General features: G+C 36.0%; 1 protein-coding gene across 1 annotated transcript; it reads left to right on the top strand.

Moving 5' to 3' along the window:
* The first annotated feature begins 542 nt into the window (after positions 1 to 542).
* Positions 543 to 13,069, top strand: LOC146140519 (WD repeat-containing protein 20-like). Its single transcript, XM_083393123.1, has 8 exons — positions 543 to 774; positions 1,527 to 1,658; positions 5,443 to 5,625; positions 7,461 to 7,607; positions 7,746 to 7,940; positions 8,804 to 9,931; positions 10,775 to 10,948; positions 11,034 to 13,069. The coding sequence occupies exons 1-8, from the start codon at positions 649 to 651 to the stop codon at positions 11,094 to 11,096; spliced, it is 2,148 nt and encodes a 715-aa protein (XP_083249249.1). The 5' UTR covers positions 543 to 648; the 3' UTR covers positions 11,097 to 13,069.
* Positions 13,070 to 16,773: the final 3,704 nt, after the last annotated feature.

Raw genomic sequence — 16,773 nt, 5'->3', positions numbered from 1 at the left:
TCTAAATGTATTTGGACATCATTGTAGTTTTGCTTTCTACAAGTTTAAACCCCAAAGCATGATTTGTTTTAATTAAAGTGCTAATATTTTATGTTTTACTGTTTATGTTGTAAAAAATGCAAAAAGCATATTTGTTGTTTAGCAGGTTCAAAAAAGAAAGAACTGCAGTATAAAATTTGGGCGCTGGTCTAGAATCCTACCACAATGCAAATTATTTGGGTTAGGGTGCGGGGTTAGCGTTTGGGTTAGGGTGGGTCAAGTATTATTATTAAATAATGAATATATTAATACTTGACCCACCCTCACCCAAACACTAACCGACACCCTAACTCAAATATTGTGCGTTGTTTTAATAATGTGGTAGGATTCTAGACCAGCGCCAAAATTTGTTTAAAGTTATAAGACTGTTAATTTAAGTTAAGTAAATATATTTATAAAAGATATAATAAATTGAGCCATATTAGTATTGCCTCTATTATATTATATGTTTTTTAAATGTTTATAAATATTGAAATTTGTTTTGTTTTATACAGATATTGTGTTGTTACCAACTTTTGCAGCTTTTTAAATGTCCTGAAAAACTTTCTCTAACCTGGCGATATGGGTCAGTAATGTGTTCTGCATGTGCTGTACAACATTCCTGGTATAATGGCTTTGGAGGGTTCGGGTAAAGAAAATGATGTGAAAGTGCGGTTTAACATCCGGGAAGGAGTATATAAGCAAATGCCTATCTCAGAACATTTCTATTCACGTCGAGTGCCATACGTAGCACAGGTATGTTTGTTGCTCAATGTATGTAAGTATTATCTATGTAGTCCTGAAAACTAAATTAAGCATGGGTGTTCCCATTAAAAAAGTATGTTTGCATTATTTATGCTTTGAAGATCTTATGCTATCTGTAACATTACTTTTTGGGTATATGCTGATTACCACAATTATCTTCCATAATCATGGGCTATAACATAAGGCTAGCAGTTCAACATGTTACAACGTAATGTGCAATAGTGATAAAGAGCCCACAGTATGATTGATTGTTTCATTTTGTTTAACTAGACAAAATACACGTAGACTTCGTAGATTATTGTGGTTATTGTAGGTGTAATAATTTTTAACCAGTTAGATTAACTATTAAAACTTATATTTAACCTAGGCAACGCCGGTATTTCGTCTAGTTTATACTATTAGAAAGCACTGTGTAAAGCTATATTTTACAAAAATGTCAAAATTTACTACTCGTTTTAACCATATGTTACCAACAAACTGCATTTATAAAGAGTTTATGGGTAAAAAATTCAACAACCTAAACTGCTTCAACTAGCAGTTTTTTAGAATGTTAACAATGTTTTGTTATTAGCAAATTGGTTTGCAATTAATTTCTTAAACGAAAGTATATATATAATGATTAATGCCACCCCCTTTCAAAAATATATTTTTTAAGTCATTAATTAATTAAAAGTATACTGGAATTGTTAGATCGGAAACCTATATACCATTTTTCCATATATATATTTACCAATTGATCTTAGGGTCCAGCTTCTACCTCAACCACTGTGAAAACTTCTATCTCCAAAATAAATGGCGCAGAAGATGGAGAAGATAGAGTGTGCTTTACTGTAGGGCGCGACCTTTTCTATTTTGCTCACAAGTCTCTTATGCAGGTATGAACAAAGTTTGGTGCAAACCTGCATTTAGAATATTTGAGCTGTCCGTATTTGCAAATTAATTTGAAATTTAGGCTTCTTGTTTAAGTGTTAACTTTTGGACCAATGTGCATTTTAAGACTGGAACATTATATGAATACATGGGTGTTGAACGTGAGTGTGAGTGTGCACTGTGCAGAGCAACTTTGAGGCCCTGTTGTTGTTTTTTATTGTTGAATACCCTAGAATTAGTTACATGCACAATTAGTAAGCAAATTTCATTAGTGAGAAAACTATATTAAGATAGTGCAATATACGCCGCCAGTAGCACAGGTTATAAAAAGTAAAAAGTCCTACAATTCAATATTTCCATGAGAGGCAGTCTCTTAAAGTTAGAAACAATATTTTGCTGAGCAGATTAGTTTGGAAATATTTGTGTCCGGAACCCCCCCCCCCCCTCCCTTTTTGTTAGTGATATTATCGTTTTTTGTTCATTTTTGTCAGGGTTTTACTCACCGTCCTAAGCAGCAATATTTTTGATGTAATTAGGTCATGTGTCTTAAGCTAATGTGAAACCAAAATGAAACGCACAACGCCGTTTTTTGTTTCTTGTCTAGTCGACCGTAAACTCAGGATTTTTTTCTCTATGGTTATTTGTTCAGGTTGGCTGATCAGCAAGTGTGTTTGACAATTAAAAACAATAAATCAAACAGTTTTTGTTTATTCTCGCTAAACATGTTGAGTTAAGCGCAGATGATGTTCCTCACTGTCTGCGCTAATATCCGATGTTGGTGTAAGTCTGCAATACGTACTTGTATTTTAGCTGACTTCGCACGCAGCCCGGCGCATATGTTGCGCTAATGTAATACAACACCCGGGAAAACGTTCTTTGTTTAGTATTGCAGGTGGCGAGAGACCTGCTTGCTATTTAGCGTACTGCCGTACATGGCTATCAAAATCAATCACACATATTTCACGGTCTTGGTTTAGTTTCTCACCTAAAGTTAACGACTGCATATTTAGCGGTTTTGCAGCTGGCGCCTAGCAGGATTGTCACCAACGGACCTGCTTGCTTTGCGTGAAAAGTTTCGATTTTGCTGGACGTTAAATGAACGGCTTCTGATTATTTTTTTATTTATTTATTTATTACGTCATTACAAATTACAATCACTATTTTATGACGTCATTAACGTCAGACGGAAAAACGGTGAATTCCCTAAGTTGAAATTTTTGAACCCCCCTTTTTGGTATTTCTGAATATGCCCCTGACCATCTGTTTTTTTTTTGTGAAAGGTATTTAATAAAAATAAATATATATAATTATATACATATTTATATATTTTTAAAAAACTTTTGTGCACCAATTTTTTTCGTTTTGTGGCTGTTTTTTTGGCCAACATAGTCAACAAGTCGCCACCATTGTGCAATGCTGAGAAGCAATAAGGCCTTAATAGGGTGTTCTGTTAACCAACAATTAGTTGATTATGTTCAGTAGGCACAATGGCTTGGGTTCCGAATAAAGGCTTTTAGAAAGGCGGCTGTCAGTAGATCGACCTCATGATAGTGATTCATTTAAAACAGTGACATCACCACACTTTTTCTATTGTTGATTTTTAGCAAAAATGTGCACGCAGAAATGTGCGGACGTTTTAAAATGCCTTTAAAAATGTGCACACTTTTTTTAAACAATGTGTGCACATTTTAAAATGGCTTCAAAATTTTGCGCACTTTATTAAATGAAAACAACTTAACTCTCATGCTAACTCAAAATTGAGCAATCCACTTCTGACCAGCCAGTAAAGTCGCTATCATTACAGTCGCTGTTTTATTGCTGTCACCATTTATACAGTCACTTTATCGACAGCCTGTTTTAATTGAATTGCTATTGTGAGGTCGCTCTACTGACGTTTTTCGTTCTAACAGTCACTATCCGGCAAAGACAGTAAGCCTTTTTCATGATCGGGTTAGGTCATGCGGGTTAGCGCGCATGAAAAAAGAAAAAGGCGTTTTCTCTTCTATCCGCGCTAAGGGCTTCGATTCACATGGACTTGACCCGCATACAAGCAGGTTCAGATGTGCGCTGTTTAACTGTGTTGCAGATGTTTCCACAATATTATTACTCAATTATAACAGTTGTTTATATGTTAGTATTGTTACAGTTATTTTCAAATGTGAACTGGCTTCACTTTATTATGCTGTACAGCTACCTGATTTGAGTGACCTTTTAATAATGTATTTTAAAAAACAACAAGTGACAGAAAACTAATGTTATCAATGAGAAAGATATCTCGTCAAAGAACTATAAGAACAGTTCTCCAACTCATTTTGCAGATTTGTGAAAATTATTTGGTTTCTTAGGGTTGTGCTATTAATATTTCTTAATTTGGCCAGTACACTCTTTTAGTTTCACTCATTTTAAAAGATATTCTGCGTATAAAGAACATGCTGACAACATCTGTACCTTGTCTTTCTGACTTGCTGGGCCAGGAGTATTCCTAATTGACCAAAACTAAATATCAATTCGGATCGATTTTTTATATTACAGTTAACTTCTCACAATATAGAGTATTCTAGTTCAATTGTTAAAAACACAATTTGCCTAAATACATTGATTTCAAAATCATATTTTCGAAACAGTTTGCGCTAGCCCGCATGGCATGCACATTAACCTACCTCTTACCAGCGGGTTAAACTTGCCAGGAATAAACCTGCAAAAACTCAGTCAATCGTATCGACGCAATTTGTGCGTCAAACTATGCGGGCTAAGTATGCGGGTAAACCCGCATATTCGCGCCACTGTGAAAAGGCTTACTATGGTGTCAGTTCCTTGTTGCTTTTAGGAACAATACAGGTAATATTCGCAACACATAACAATGCCTGTCGATAGTGGTCGAGAGCTGTTTGTTGACTGTATTGTTATTTTAGGATTTTGTACCCTAGTTAAGGGCCCCTACAGGGGTAGACTTCTAAACCCTTAAAAACTGTATCGACATCTTTACGTAATTTTTAAAAAGTTAATGGTTCTACAATGTAAAATCGGTCTAAAACTTACCCAACCAAAAAATTATTTCCTCAAAAAATGATATGTCCTGAAAATATATTTAGGCCCTTTTAATATTGCTACACTAAAAAGTGCACTCTCGCTTATAGTTATGCCAAGAAGGAAAATCGTTAAGAAGCACTACTTTGTCAGCAAGATTTACTTAAAATCCGGTATTATAAATAAATACTTGTATTAGTGGAAGTTTAATTGTTTAACGACAGACGGAGCATAGGTCATTTCTTTATTAGGAGCAGAGTAGATTACCACTTTATCTTTGTCATTATATTGGACCAGGATGGCATACACTTCACATAGGAACCAATTTTAATGACGAAATAAGACTATACAGGAGACGAGACACATTGTTTTAATGAAAATGTGCAGATTCACAAAATTCATTTTCCAAGATTTATTGCGTTTTGTTGGTGATTAGACAAGATGCTTTCGGAAAGGCTTACCGAAAATTTAGGCTGGTTGATTAGGATTATAGTTCATGCAAGACGAGGCTAGAAAAACAACTAGCCTGAAGTGAGGTTCGAACTCACAACCTCTGGTTCCTGAAGTCGGGTTCAAACTCACAATCTCCGGTATTACTGGGATGTCATGTTTGACCAACATTGCTAAGTGTGTTTAGCTTAATTGAAAACTGGCTAAACAAGTAGGCAATAAACAAGTTTTCAACGATAATACTGCACTAGCAGTTAGCAAATTTATTAGCGATGATCTTGTGTACAAATATATATTGCTTTTGTTTTTCAGCCTAATCAGCATCTTGATGTCCTAGATAAAAGGTTATATAAAGGTGTTGCTCCAACATGCCATGATATTAATTGCTTTTCTGCAACTGGGGAAAGTGTTAAAGTTGCTGTTGGCTTTACTGCCGGCCAAGTTCAAATTATAGACGTCAAAGCCAAGCTGAGTCTTCAAATTATGAATGAAGATGTAAACTATGTCTCCATATATTATATATATATATTTTTTTAAGAGAAAATAAAATTCTACATATGCCCTAATTAATAGTGAGACTGAAAAATAGGTTTTGAAATAAGTATTACGTGTACACAAGTTCTGCCATGCATAGCCATTTATGATATGAATGATATGAATATTTGTGTTCTTTATATAAATTTTGTGTTTTGTAGCCACGCTGTGCCTAATTTTTTACCATCTGAACATGTGCCCAAAATTTCTTGCTTAAGCTGGAAAAAATGCGCAAAGTGCTCAATCGAAAACTTTGTTAAAGTAAAAAATTGGGATCATTATACTGATCTTAGAAGCTCCGGGATATATTTGGCATTCAAAATACAGCAAATAATGATAGTTACTAAATTGTTTGCTGCACCCTGCTTGTATGTAGCTCACCAAAACAAGCCCTACTTGAAATCACTATATTTGAAATAATTACATTGAAGGTCAATTCATAATATTCATAGGTCAGAGCTAGAAAACTAGTTTTTGTAATGTTTCTTAAATATAAAAATACTCATTTTTTTACTTTATTACAAATGTAATTAATTATTCTGTTAAATAATATATTGCAAACAATACGAAATTATTTCAGCAAAAATTTTGTCCTAGACCAGTGGATTGTATGATGCAAGGTTAGTTTTCTCATGAATGCAAGGAAATTGCAAAATGTATGCACCAGAATTTACACATCAGTAGGGATGTCTGATAATATCGTATCTAAGTTAAGATCGGATATTGGATCCGATCATAAGTGTCATTTAATATTAGGGTGGTATTGTTTCTTACCGCATATTAAATCGATATTGACATTTCAGCCATGATTTGTGATTTAGCACTGCGATTTTTACCTTTAAATGTAAGTTTATTGTACTTGTAAAAAAGAAAAAATTTGAAACCACAGTTCTACTTCCGAGTCTTGAGTCCAACTCTACAGCATGTGTTTCATCCATTTACGTAACTAAAATAAGGTGGATATTTAGCACCATTTGCTATTACATGTTTACAATTTACAGTTTGTGGGCTTATCAGTTTAGAAATTGGTAATGCACACCTTGGACTCCGGTCTCACGTCATTTTACATAGTCTTACTAAAGTCTTAAGTCCAACTCCAGCAAAACAAACTGACTCCGTCAAGTTCAGAGTCTTGAGTTTAACTCCCAACTTTGCCGCCCTGGTGTATGCAATGCAACACAATAAACTTTTCATAAATTCAGTATGTTTTCTAATACATTATTGGGTTTTAGTTTTACCTTACTACAAATGTGATCTGTTAAATTATTTGCTGCAAAAAATGCTAAATTGCTATTGCCTGTTGCGTAATCTCGCTGAATATTGGCCTAAACTGACCTTGAGTAACCGTAGTGTACTTTGCTAGTTTTATGATGGAATGTTACTTTTGCAACAAAGGCAAAGCAAACTTTCCACAATAAAACAAAAAAATTATATTAGTTCCAATTACTAGATATAAACAGCATAATTGGATTCAAATCAACTTTGGATTCACATCGAAGGATCAGCTATTGTACCTAACATCCCTAATAGTGACCAGTATTTTCAAAAATCATAAAATGTAACAAACAAAATAACTCAGTTATTGCAACACACTTACTTTACATTGCTGGGAAAATGTCACTAAGCAAATTTGCTTTTTGATATATTAAACTTGAAACAAATATTAAAACTTGCAAATATCCATTTAACCTTGGCAAGTATGTTTTATTTCAAATGTTGAAAGAACACAAAAAACATTAAGAAACCCCGCTTTACATTAAATATGTACATATTAATTCATGCAAATATGTCTCCAGAGATCTGTTGAAAAGGCTTTGGTGACCTGTGTCAAGTGGTATCCTAACAGTGAGAATGTTTTGCTTTCTTCACATTCAAGTGGCTGCATGTACACATATGATGTGTCACAGCCATCTACCAATGCTGCACCAACGTATCATTCACAGGTAACCCAACAGCTAACAACCACAAGTACTGTAGATCGTTGATAATTTGTTCTGGACTATGTGTTCTGTAAATTTAAGCTGTTCTGTTTTTAAAGGTGTACTTTTTTCACTAATGAATTAAATTTAAATTGTTTGCAGCCACACTGGTCTGGCGAAGGGTACTCCATTTTGTCACTCAAACTGAAGGCAACTGCAACAACCAGTACCAATGGCAATAGTGCAAATGTGATTTCTAAAAATCCACTATACAAATGGATAATGTCCTCTGATGGGTCAGGTGTGCGGTGTTTTGAATTTTCTCCATGCGGACTCTTTATTGCGATAGCACTGCAGGTACTTAAAGAAAAATGCATATAGGACAAGGGTTGGCAACCTATGGCCCGCGGGCCGGATCCGGCCCGCCGATGTAATTCATCCGGCCCGCCGCCTCTTTGAAAAAATACACACGAGTCCATTTCACATACTTTTTGACTATTCTAAATACGTAATTGCGAAAAAAGTTTTTTAATGATCATTCTACGTCTGGTTTGTTTACGTTTTAATGCTGCTTTTTTAACTTGATCAGAGATTAATTACCGTTGCGCCGTGGAAGGCTGCCAAGTGCGTCACGGAAAAACGGAAAACCTATTCAAAAATATTGGACATATATTTTTTCAACATTTTTTATTTTTTATTTTCGGGAATGTAATAAAACTTGCAAGAAAAGAAATACCGGTATACCCAAAAAAACTACGCTCGCTTTGCTTGCCAGGTGCGCATTGACTTAAAACGGTTAACAAATACTGAGATAGATTAACTTTAAATGTTATCGTGTTCCCTCAAAGTAGTTTTATTACACTTTTCATTATTATTATGGATGAAACGTGTAAACTCAAATTTTAAACCAAACAAATCCTTTTTTCGCGCTTTGCGTCAACACTTTACTGCCTCTGTAAATGTAATTAAACACGTTTTTAAGTGCAAAAAAATGTCGATGGCTCGCCTGATTCACAGTTGTTTTAACATTTCAAACACAATTCTTAGTTAACATTTTGTGCGGCCGGCAGAGACCTTTCTGAGTTTGGTTTTGGCCCGCGACTAGAAAAAGGTTGCTGACCCCTGATATAGGACATAAGCACATTGAAGTTTGTTTTGTAATATGGGATTTATTTATCAACAACTTTATCTATAAACTTTTCCATTTTGTTTTGATGTAGAATGGCTACTTGCGCATTCTTAATATGTCAACATTTAAAATGCATGGTTACACAAAAAGTTACTTCGGTGGCCTGCTATCTTGTGCATGGAGCCCAGATGGACGATATATCGCCATAGGTGGTGAAGATGATCTTGTTTCTGTTTACTCTTTTTGTGAAAAATGTGTCATTGCCAGAGGTTATGGGCATAAGTCTTGGGTCAGTGATGTTGCATTTGACCCTTACTGCTGTTTCATCCCCAGTGACAACGAGTTGAAAACTTTTTACAATATGGCGAGTGTGGCAGAGATGTATCCAAAGGGTAATCTGACTTGTTTAAGCCAGGACTCTTCAAACAACATTCCTTGTTCTTACAACACCAGTTGTGACATGGCTAGCCAGGGCACTGACCATGTAGATAATTTAGGTGCTGTGCAGTCTAACGATGAAACAAGAACAAATTGTAATGGTGAAGCAGGTTTATTACCACATAGTACAATGCGTAGATTACGAACTTACAGCAATGTTTCAAAATTTTCCCGACTAAGCATAGGACTTGATCCCTGTGCTCCCCCTATTTGTTATAGATTTGGCTCAGTGGGGCAGGACACTCACATGTGTCTGTGGGAACTAGACGAAAATATTTTATTTTGTTCTCGCAACCCTCCCCCTATTAACCCTAAAGTGGGAATGCAGAAGAAAAGACAAAGCAGCAGCAGTGGAGTTGATTGTACCCCAGCTTACAACAGCTCTGCTACAACAGACTCTGAGATGATGGTGAATGGCGCATCCACCTATTCTGACTACAGCAGTAATGGCAGTTCTAGCCAATATCATTATAATAACAGCACTTCAGGAGGAATTATTGATCCAATGCAACTAGTCACTACTGGTCATTCCAGTAACACATCAAGCTCAGCAAATTCAACAATCAGCACCACCAAAGAGCGAAAATCAGTTTCCACTAAACACCAACCTGTGATAAATGGAGTCACTGAGAAGTTTGCAACCTTGGGTGCACATGAACGAAAGCGAAAACAAGCAAAAGAGCACAAAAGAAACACAAGCCTTCCGTTTAGTTTCCGTGCAACCACCTCTAATCCAAGTTCAAAATATACATTGTCAAACAAAAAGTGTCAACCAATCACTGTAAGTAATTTTGTTTTAGTTTGTTTCCAATGTGGTCATAAAATTGGCACTATTTAGCAAAAAAGTTATAAAGCATAAAATAATTTCTTAAAAGTGGCAGAAATGTGTATTTGGCCATGTAAAAACCAACTGACGATGCTTGTTTTTATACCACACAATAAACATTTCTGTTGATCTTGAGAAATTATTTGTTTAAGCTTAATAGTCAAGCAGGGTAAAAAAAAAACAATTTTAGCTAACTTGTCTGTCTAAGTTATGTTTGTGGCAACAGAAGTGCAATTCTTCATTCTAATAAGGCTGATGGGTCTTCCTTTCCAGTCACATGAAAGATTTTTAATTTTAAAAATATTTTAATACCTTTATTGTAAAGAGAATTTTAGTAAAAAAACAAACATTTTTTTATGATTACATTAAGGTAGCCCGAATTTGCGCCTGTTTAAAATCTTTTACGCAACTAATTTCTCCCTGGTAAATTAAAACTGTGCCTTTCCACATTTAGCACTGGTCATCAGTGGTATTTCTAGGCCCCAGAAGAAGTAAATTACCTCAACAACATGAGTTTTTAGATTTGTGGGCCAGTCCCAGGACAACCTTGAATTATTTGCTTTTTCTCTTTGTTATGAAGAAAATTGTTAAGTTGCCTTTATTTCATCCTAATCATCACAAAAAAAATTCACATCTGTCCCCAATGCTATGGAACAAGTTTAGAAAAGTAAATAGGGTGCATGAGTTTGTCACAATATCCTTAAGGGTGGCCATAACAAAAAATGTTGAAGAGCACTGGTCTAGAAAAAACATCTAAAAGTGCTTTATGTTTTAACACACTGTTATTTTGTAATGCAGCCGGTAGATAACTTTGGAACACACCTTTGTCCAAAAATTAAAGAAACGCCCCTACTGGAGCCATTGGTTTGCAAAAAGATTTCTCAAAGTCGTATGACGGGAATTAAATTTTTGCAAGATTGTATTATAACAACCTGCCAGGACGGCTATCTTCAAGTTTGGAAAAGGCCGGCGGTAAGTGTCAAAATGTTTTTATAAAATAAATTTACAATACAAAAAGTTTCAAGGTGATGCATATTGTGAATTATTTTTTATTCAGCAAAACAAATCGCCTACACCTGCAGATATTTCAACCAAGAAACTGGCTGGAACAGTTGTATGATACACTATTTTTTTCTTCTTCACTTTGCTTGGTGCCACAATTTTCACTTTGATTTTAAGTTAACAAGAAAAACCAGAACATTTGCTACACACCAATAGCTTTATTTGACTTGAAGATCGATTAATTATACATTACCATGCCTCAATATTAGACGTTTATTCAAAATCATGCCATGAAAAATTAGTTTTTATTCGTTTTTGAGCAAAGTAGGAAAACTGACTTTAGAAACTGACTTCCTGCAACGGTGGTATGGGGCGATCTATGTATTGTTTTCTAGCAGTGATATTACATTTTTAAAATGTTCCAAAGTCAACATGTCTATTGATGTATTTACAGTTTAACTTCAAGAATTTAGTCAGATTCCATCTGTATGTGCGCGATTCGGTCTTCATATATGTCCAGCTAATTGCAACACCTTTCAAAACTAGTTTATGGTATTCTGTATCCATAGCATAACTTCACCCTATTTGACTAAAAAGTGCCTGCACTAATGTAAAACCTGTTTATAGTTTTGCGCTGTGTATGAATTCCTTTCTCCAAGTTTATCTTTATATTTTATGTTTCCAAAACGTAACGCTGTTCCGTGACTTTTTCATTGTGTCGATAAGTAACATTACAACACACTCCTTGCAAAGACAATGCTGACCACGAACTTTAAGTTTAGAACATTATAATTTCGATCTCAGTAAATACTTTGATATATATTTCATAACGAATTTAATGCTACAGAATACGCCATCTTTACGAATACAAAACGATGCGGTTTCTTTCAATACGTTAAAAAAAGTTTTTGCACCGTGCATTTTTACAGTGTTTTTCACACCTGACTTTAGCGTCTAAACCACAAAATCAACTCGACAAATACGGTACTGTGTTTTTTGTTGCGTTAACCGATGGTGCCTTGACGCTGCGAATCGCGATTCTAGTGCAATTTCAAGAACTGCGAAGTCTTAATTCGTTGACTCTGTTTAAACTTACAGTTGTTTTAATTTGTAATTATATATTTGCAAGCTTTGTTGTAAAATGCGTTTTACGTAAATACCAAAAACGAATTTGCCGTTACGAAAATCATTTCTTGTCGTCTACTGTGAAGTGATGTATTTTTTTGTGTGTGGCGTCCTTTCTTTCAAGTCAAGCTAACGGAAGAACCTGTTTAACTTTTTGTGTCATTTTTGTTGTACCATGTCAGTTGCGCAATATGCGCAATTGCGCAACAATGCCACAGTTAAACGCCGTAAAGGCGGCTTCCTGGTTTTGGCGCAATCAGCAACACCTACACAGGCAAATTTCACCAGGGTCGGGTACTTAGGTTTATTTAGGTTATAGTATTGAGCCTATGTTTATTCTAGTAAACAGACAAGTGTTTACTGGATGCAGATAAGCGTAATATGTTTTCTAAACACTACCGTTTATTTATATGCGAAGCCATTAAGTTCATACATATTTTATGATTTACAATTGTAGTTTATTTCAATAGGTGGAAATTAAAGCTTGTGTGGTCTGTTTTTTTTGGTTTGCTTGTCGTCTGTGCATTTCAAGTTATTTGTATTTTCATATTTAATCATTATTATTAATAGTATGTTACCCGCTAAAAAAAGCAAATTAATTATATTGATCGATTTGATAGCGTAATTTATTTCAGATCCACACACTGATGTTTCATGTTATATAGTCATTGTACTCTTAAATACAGCAATCCAAATATCATAATATTTTTGTTTTCCCTGAAACAAATCGCGGTCGTTGAGCATATGCTGTTGTTTTGCGGCCAATTAGTAAGGTTTAATCGTTCATTTTCGTTTTTGTAATTTCGCCTTCAAAATCGCGCAGTGTTCTTCTAAAAGTCGCTTTTGTATGGTAAAAGAATAGTATCGTTATATTTTTCTTTGCCGTGGTTTTCAACTAAATAAGTGACCGCTTCTTTATTCTGCGAACGTATTAAGTGCGTGCACTTTGTGAATAAACGATTCTAACGGTAATCCATACCTTCCTTTTCGATATTCTGTATCAAAAACTAATTTAACCTTATTTTTTTTTTAAGTTTCAAGCCCCATTATTGAGTAATTTAACTGTAACGTCAAATTGTTAAAAGGTTTTGGTTTCAGTTTATAGCATGGTTCTGGGCCAATAAGTGACACAATAGTTGTCAGTAGCCTGTCTCCATTTGTGGACAGTTTACTACGGACGTGCATTTTGTTTTCGTAACCCCAATTCATGTTTTGGAGGTAGGCTATGGCAAAACCCCCCAAAAAACTTTTGATTAGGCCCATAATCTATAACGTAAGTAATCTTTTTATTGAATGCCCATGTTATCTACTTTTGCTACTAATGTTTTGCTTCAAGTACTAAACTCAAATATGCAATTCTGCTACTTTATCTCATAGCCTATATATTTGTCGAGATTTCTCAATCAGTCGGGATGTTTTCGTGTGGCGAAAATTCAACAGAAACAGGGAAGAGTCGGGCGGCTTTGCTAGTTCTAAAATACAATAAAAAATAAAGGTTTATTCCAGAAGAACAGTAGAAGGCAATTTTGCGGTGATTTTTTGGTATGTGTAGGCTTACCATACATATCGTTTCAGCCGGAACAATCCCAATGGCTTTGTCACGGCGTTTCGTTTAGTCAACCAAAATGTTCCGTCTTTTTAGTCCGCCCAAATTTTCATTAAGCGGAATTTAGCTTGTTGAAAAGTTTGAACTATCTTTTGCTAGATTGATGAACAGTAATACCCGATGTGCGTTTTATTTTCTTCCTTAAAATGTAAATATAATTGTTACGTCCAGCTTACAACATGTCCTACAGTGGGTTGATTGCGCATTAGCTAATTTGTATAATAGTATGATATTTTTATTTCTTCCTGTAACTTTTTGATAAAATAAAATAAGACTTTACTTATCCACATGTGTTTACAAGGTCCTTGTAGAGTTAAAATACATTATTTCTTGTTGACGTTGCCAAACAAGACACACTTCATACTTCGTCATGAACTTCGGAGATATTGATTAAGAATGGTCACTCATAGCGAATCGAACCTGCACCTCTGCCTTGTGGTAATATTGTGCGATAAACATGTCTTTAAAATATATTTTGCTTTGCCAGATGTTGGCAGGGGAGGCAGTGCTTCCCCTGCCTCGCCTGGCTGCACGTCCCTGCAAAACATGTAGCATTCGCACTATTTTAAAATATTTAACTGTATTGATTGGACCTAACCAAATTGTCTACTTTTGTATCTAGACCTTCGCTACTCCAGCCATAAGACCGAAATAAGAACAACATCAACGTCAGAATAAAGCATAGTTTGGAATTATACGAAATAGGATTATTAGGCTACCTAATAGTTGTAATCACGTCTAATTTGGAATAACTCCCAAACTCGTCGGAACAAAACCTAAATGGTCAGAATCAGGCCTATATGTACCACCCTTTACTTAAACCCAATTCCCATTCCTAAGTACAGCACTAACTCTCCTAATATTTTTTACCCTAACCGATTTTTTAAACCCCAAAAGATGGACAAACAATCCGGTGGCAAAACAGCGGCGCCATTAGTGGCGCCGGTCATACTAGGGCGTCTAAACGTCAAGTAGCGGCTTGCGCTCCATATGATCGGATCAATCCCCGGTCATTGAGTTGAAGCAGCCTGGTTGGTGGCGTCGTCACGCCTGCCTGTGTGTATTTATCAACTGTTAGCATGTCGCTGGAAGGGTTTCGTCAATTGTCCAGAATACTGTGGATCCCCTTCGATTGAATTGCTTATAGCCTACTAACGGATTGAGCAAGCATCGGCGTATGGTTGTTTCTCAGTTGGTAGAGCGACGGTCCCGGCTTGACCGGAGGTCGTGTGTTCGAACCTCACTGCAGGCTAGTTGTTTTTCTAGCCTGTTCTGCTTGCATCTTAGATCAACAGAATCGGCGAGTCTGCAATGGCTTTCGGTTTACTATTGTCCAGAATATTCTATATTTTTGTATGGTGGTTAAGCGTGTTGGCACAAAATTTAATTCCAGTCATCTGGTATAAAGTAGGCTCCCGGTACCGGTATTAAAGTGATGACAATTTATGTGTCAACGAGCAGTGTCATAAACTGTTCACTCGTGGAGTTCTGATTGCGTACATTACAAAGGTAAATTATTGAACGTATCGTAAGTACCTCCAAGATTGCTGTTGGAATTTTCGTAAAAAATATTATTCCATGATGGTTCGCACCTCAGTATTGTTGTGTATATTTCAACAGGTGAGACATGACCACCGTGCTACCTGACTCCACTAACTCGAAACTAAAACAAACTGCCATTGTAATTTAAAGAGCATACTGTCAGGTCGCTCATAGATTTATTGTACATTCACATAATTCAGCATATTTCGCTTTCAATAAAAGCGCTTACAACGCAGTAAAAACACGTTTTGCCAGTAAGGCGTGCATTGTTGACTGTCTTGCAGTACAAAGGACACGACTAACGTTGCAGTAAAAGCGAATGCGTTGAGGATTAAAACTGGCCAGTTAACGAGCAGGATGCAGGGAAAGGAAATATACCAGAACGACTTAAACAGGCATTTAGCACACGCACAACAAACACAGTAATAACAAACACAGACGGTGGGACCTCTACACCATTTCCCTCCCCTTGGAACACGAAAAAAGTTCCGAGCAGTTCGTTTGGCCGCGCTTCTTCTTTAAAATCTTCCCAGGATCCGATCACGAGTCGACCAGCAACCGCAGAACGTCGGACATTCGTGCAATATGGAAACAGCACGTGTTGGGTTTTCGTGGTTTTCAATAGAGCGAAGAGGGGTCGCGAATTCCTTTCTTGGCGGCCAACGAACAACTCCAGGGATAGCTGATTGTGCGACACGATGTAACGTCTGAAATGGTACTTAAAAGGCACAATAAACAACAATGCAAAACACTTTTGAATAGCCTATAAATTATAATGCAGAAAATTATCGTCTTAAAACGCAGTTCGAATTTCAAATCGCAAAACTGAAGTTAGTTGCTTAGAGTCTTTTGCTCTAAATACCAATTAAATGGGGGTAAGGTGCTAATCTCAGAAACGCGAAAACAAATTACATCGCCTAGTCCACATTAAATAGGTTCCCTAAATAGCAGACATAATAACCTTGGCGCAAAAAGGTTATTCTAGAAAGTTACTCTCTGCATGCTAGTAACTTCATGTGGACTACATGACGGTTATCTCACACCGTCTGAAAGGTAAATGAGGCATCAAAGGCCTTAAAAATCATGGGTTTATAATACCCAGAGCATGCTCGCTTGCAGTCACAAATGAGATAAATCTCGCGTTATGTTCGGAATTGGCAACAAGGTTTGGCCTTCTGCTCTGTTTTCCTTCTATAGTGAAACATAACTGTTAAGTGACGCATGGATTTCACACAAAGTGATCAAGTTATTTTGGGTGAGATATAAAACATCAATCACCATAACACGTGACCACAGACTATAGCCGCAGTGGCCTTGACACTTTAGATTAGAAGTAACGACTCTGTAAGTGCTGGTTGAGATAGAATCTATCCGTTTATTGGTTTTGAGATTAGGCCTAGTTATCACGAGTTGTGTTCAACCTCGATCGTAATACTTTCACCTTTAAAACTTTACCAAATAAGGCGATAATTTCGCAACAATAACTATAACAGTCTTGCGTAACTAACAGTTTAAAGCAGAG

This window comes from Ascidiella aspersa, chromosome 6 (genome assembly GCF_963924565.1).
Source record: "Ascidiella aspersa chromosome 6, kaAscAspe10.2, whole genome shotgun sequence".
In the NCBI taxonomy this organism is placed as follows: domain Eukaryota; kingdom Metazoa; phylum Chordata; class Ascidiacea; order Phlebobranchia; family Ascidiidae; genus Ascidiella; species Ascidiella aspersa.
The sequence above is the reverse complement of the archived record's forward strand: the minus strand, read 5'-3'. Positions and strand labels throughout refer to the sequence as shown.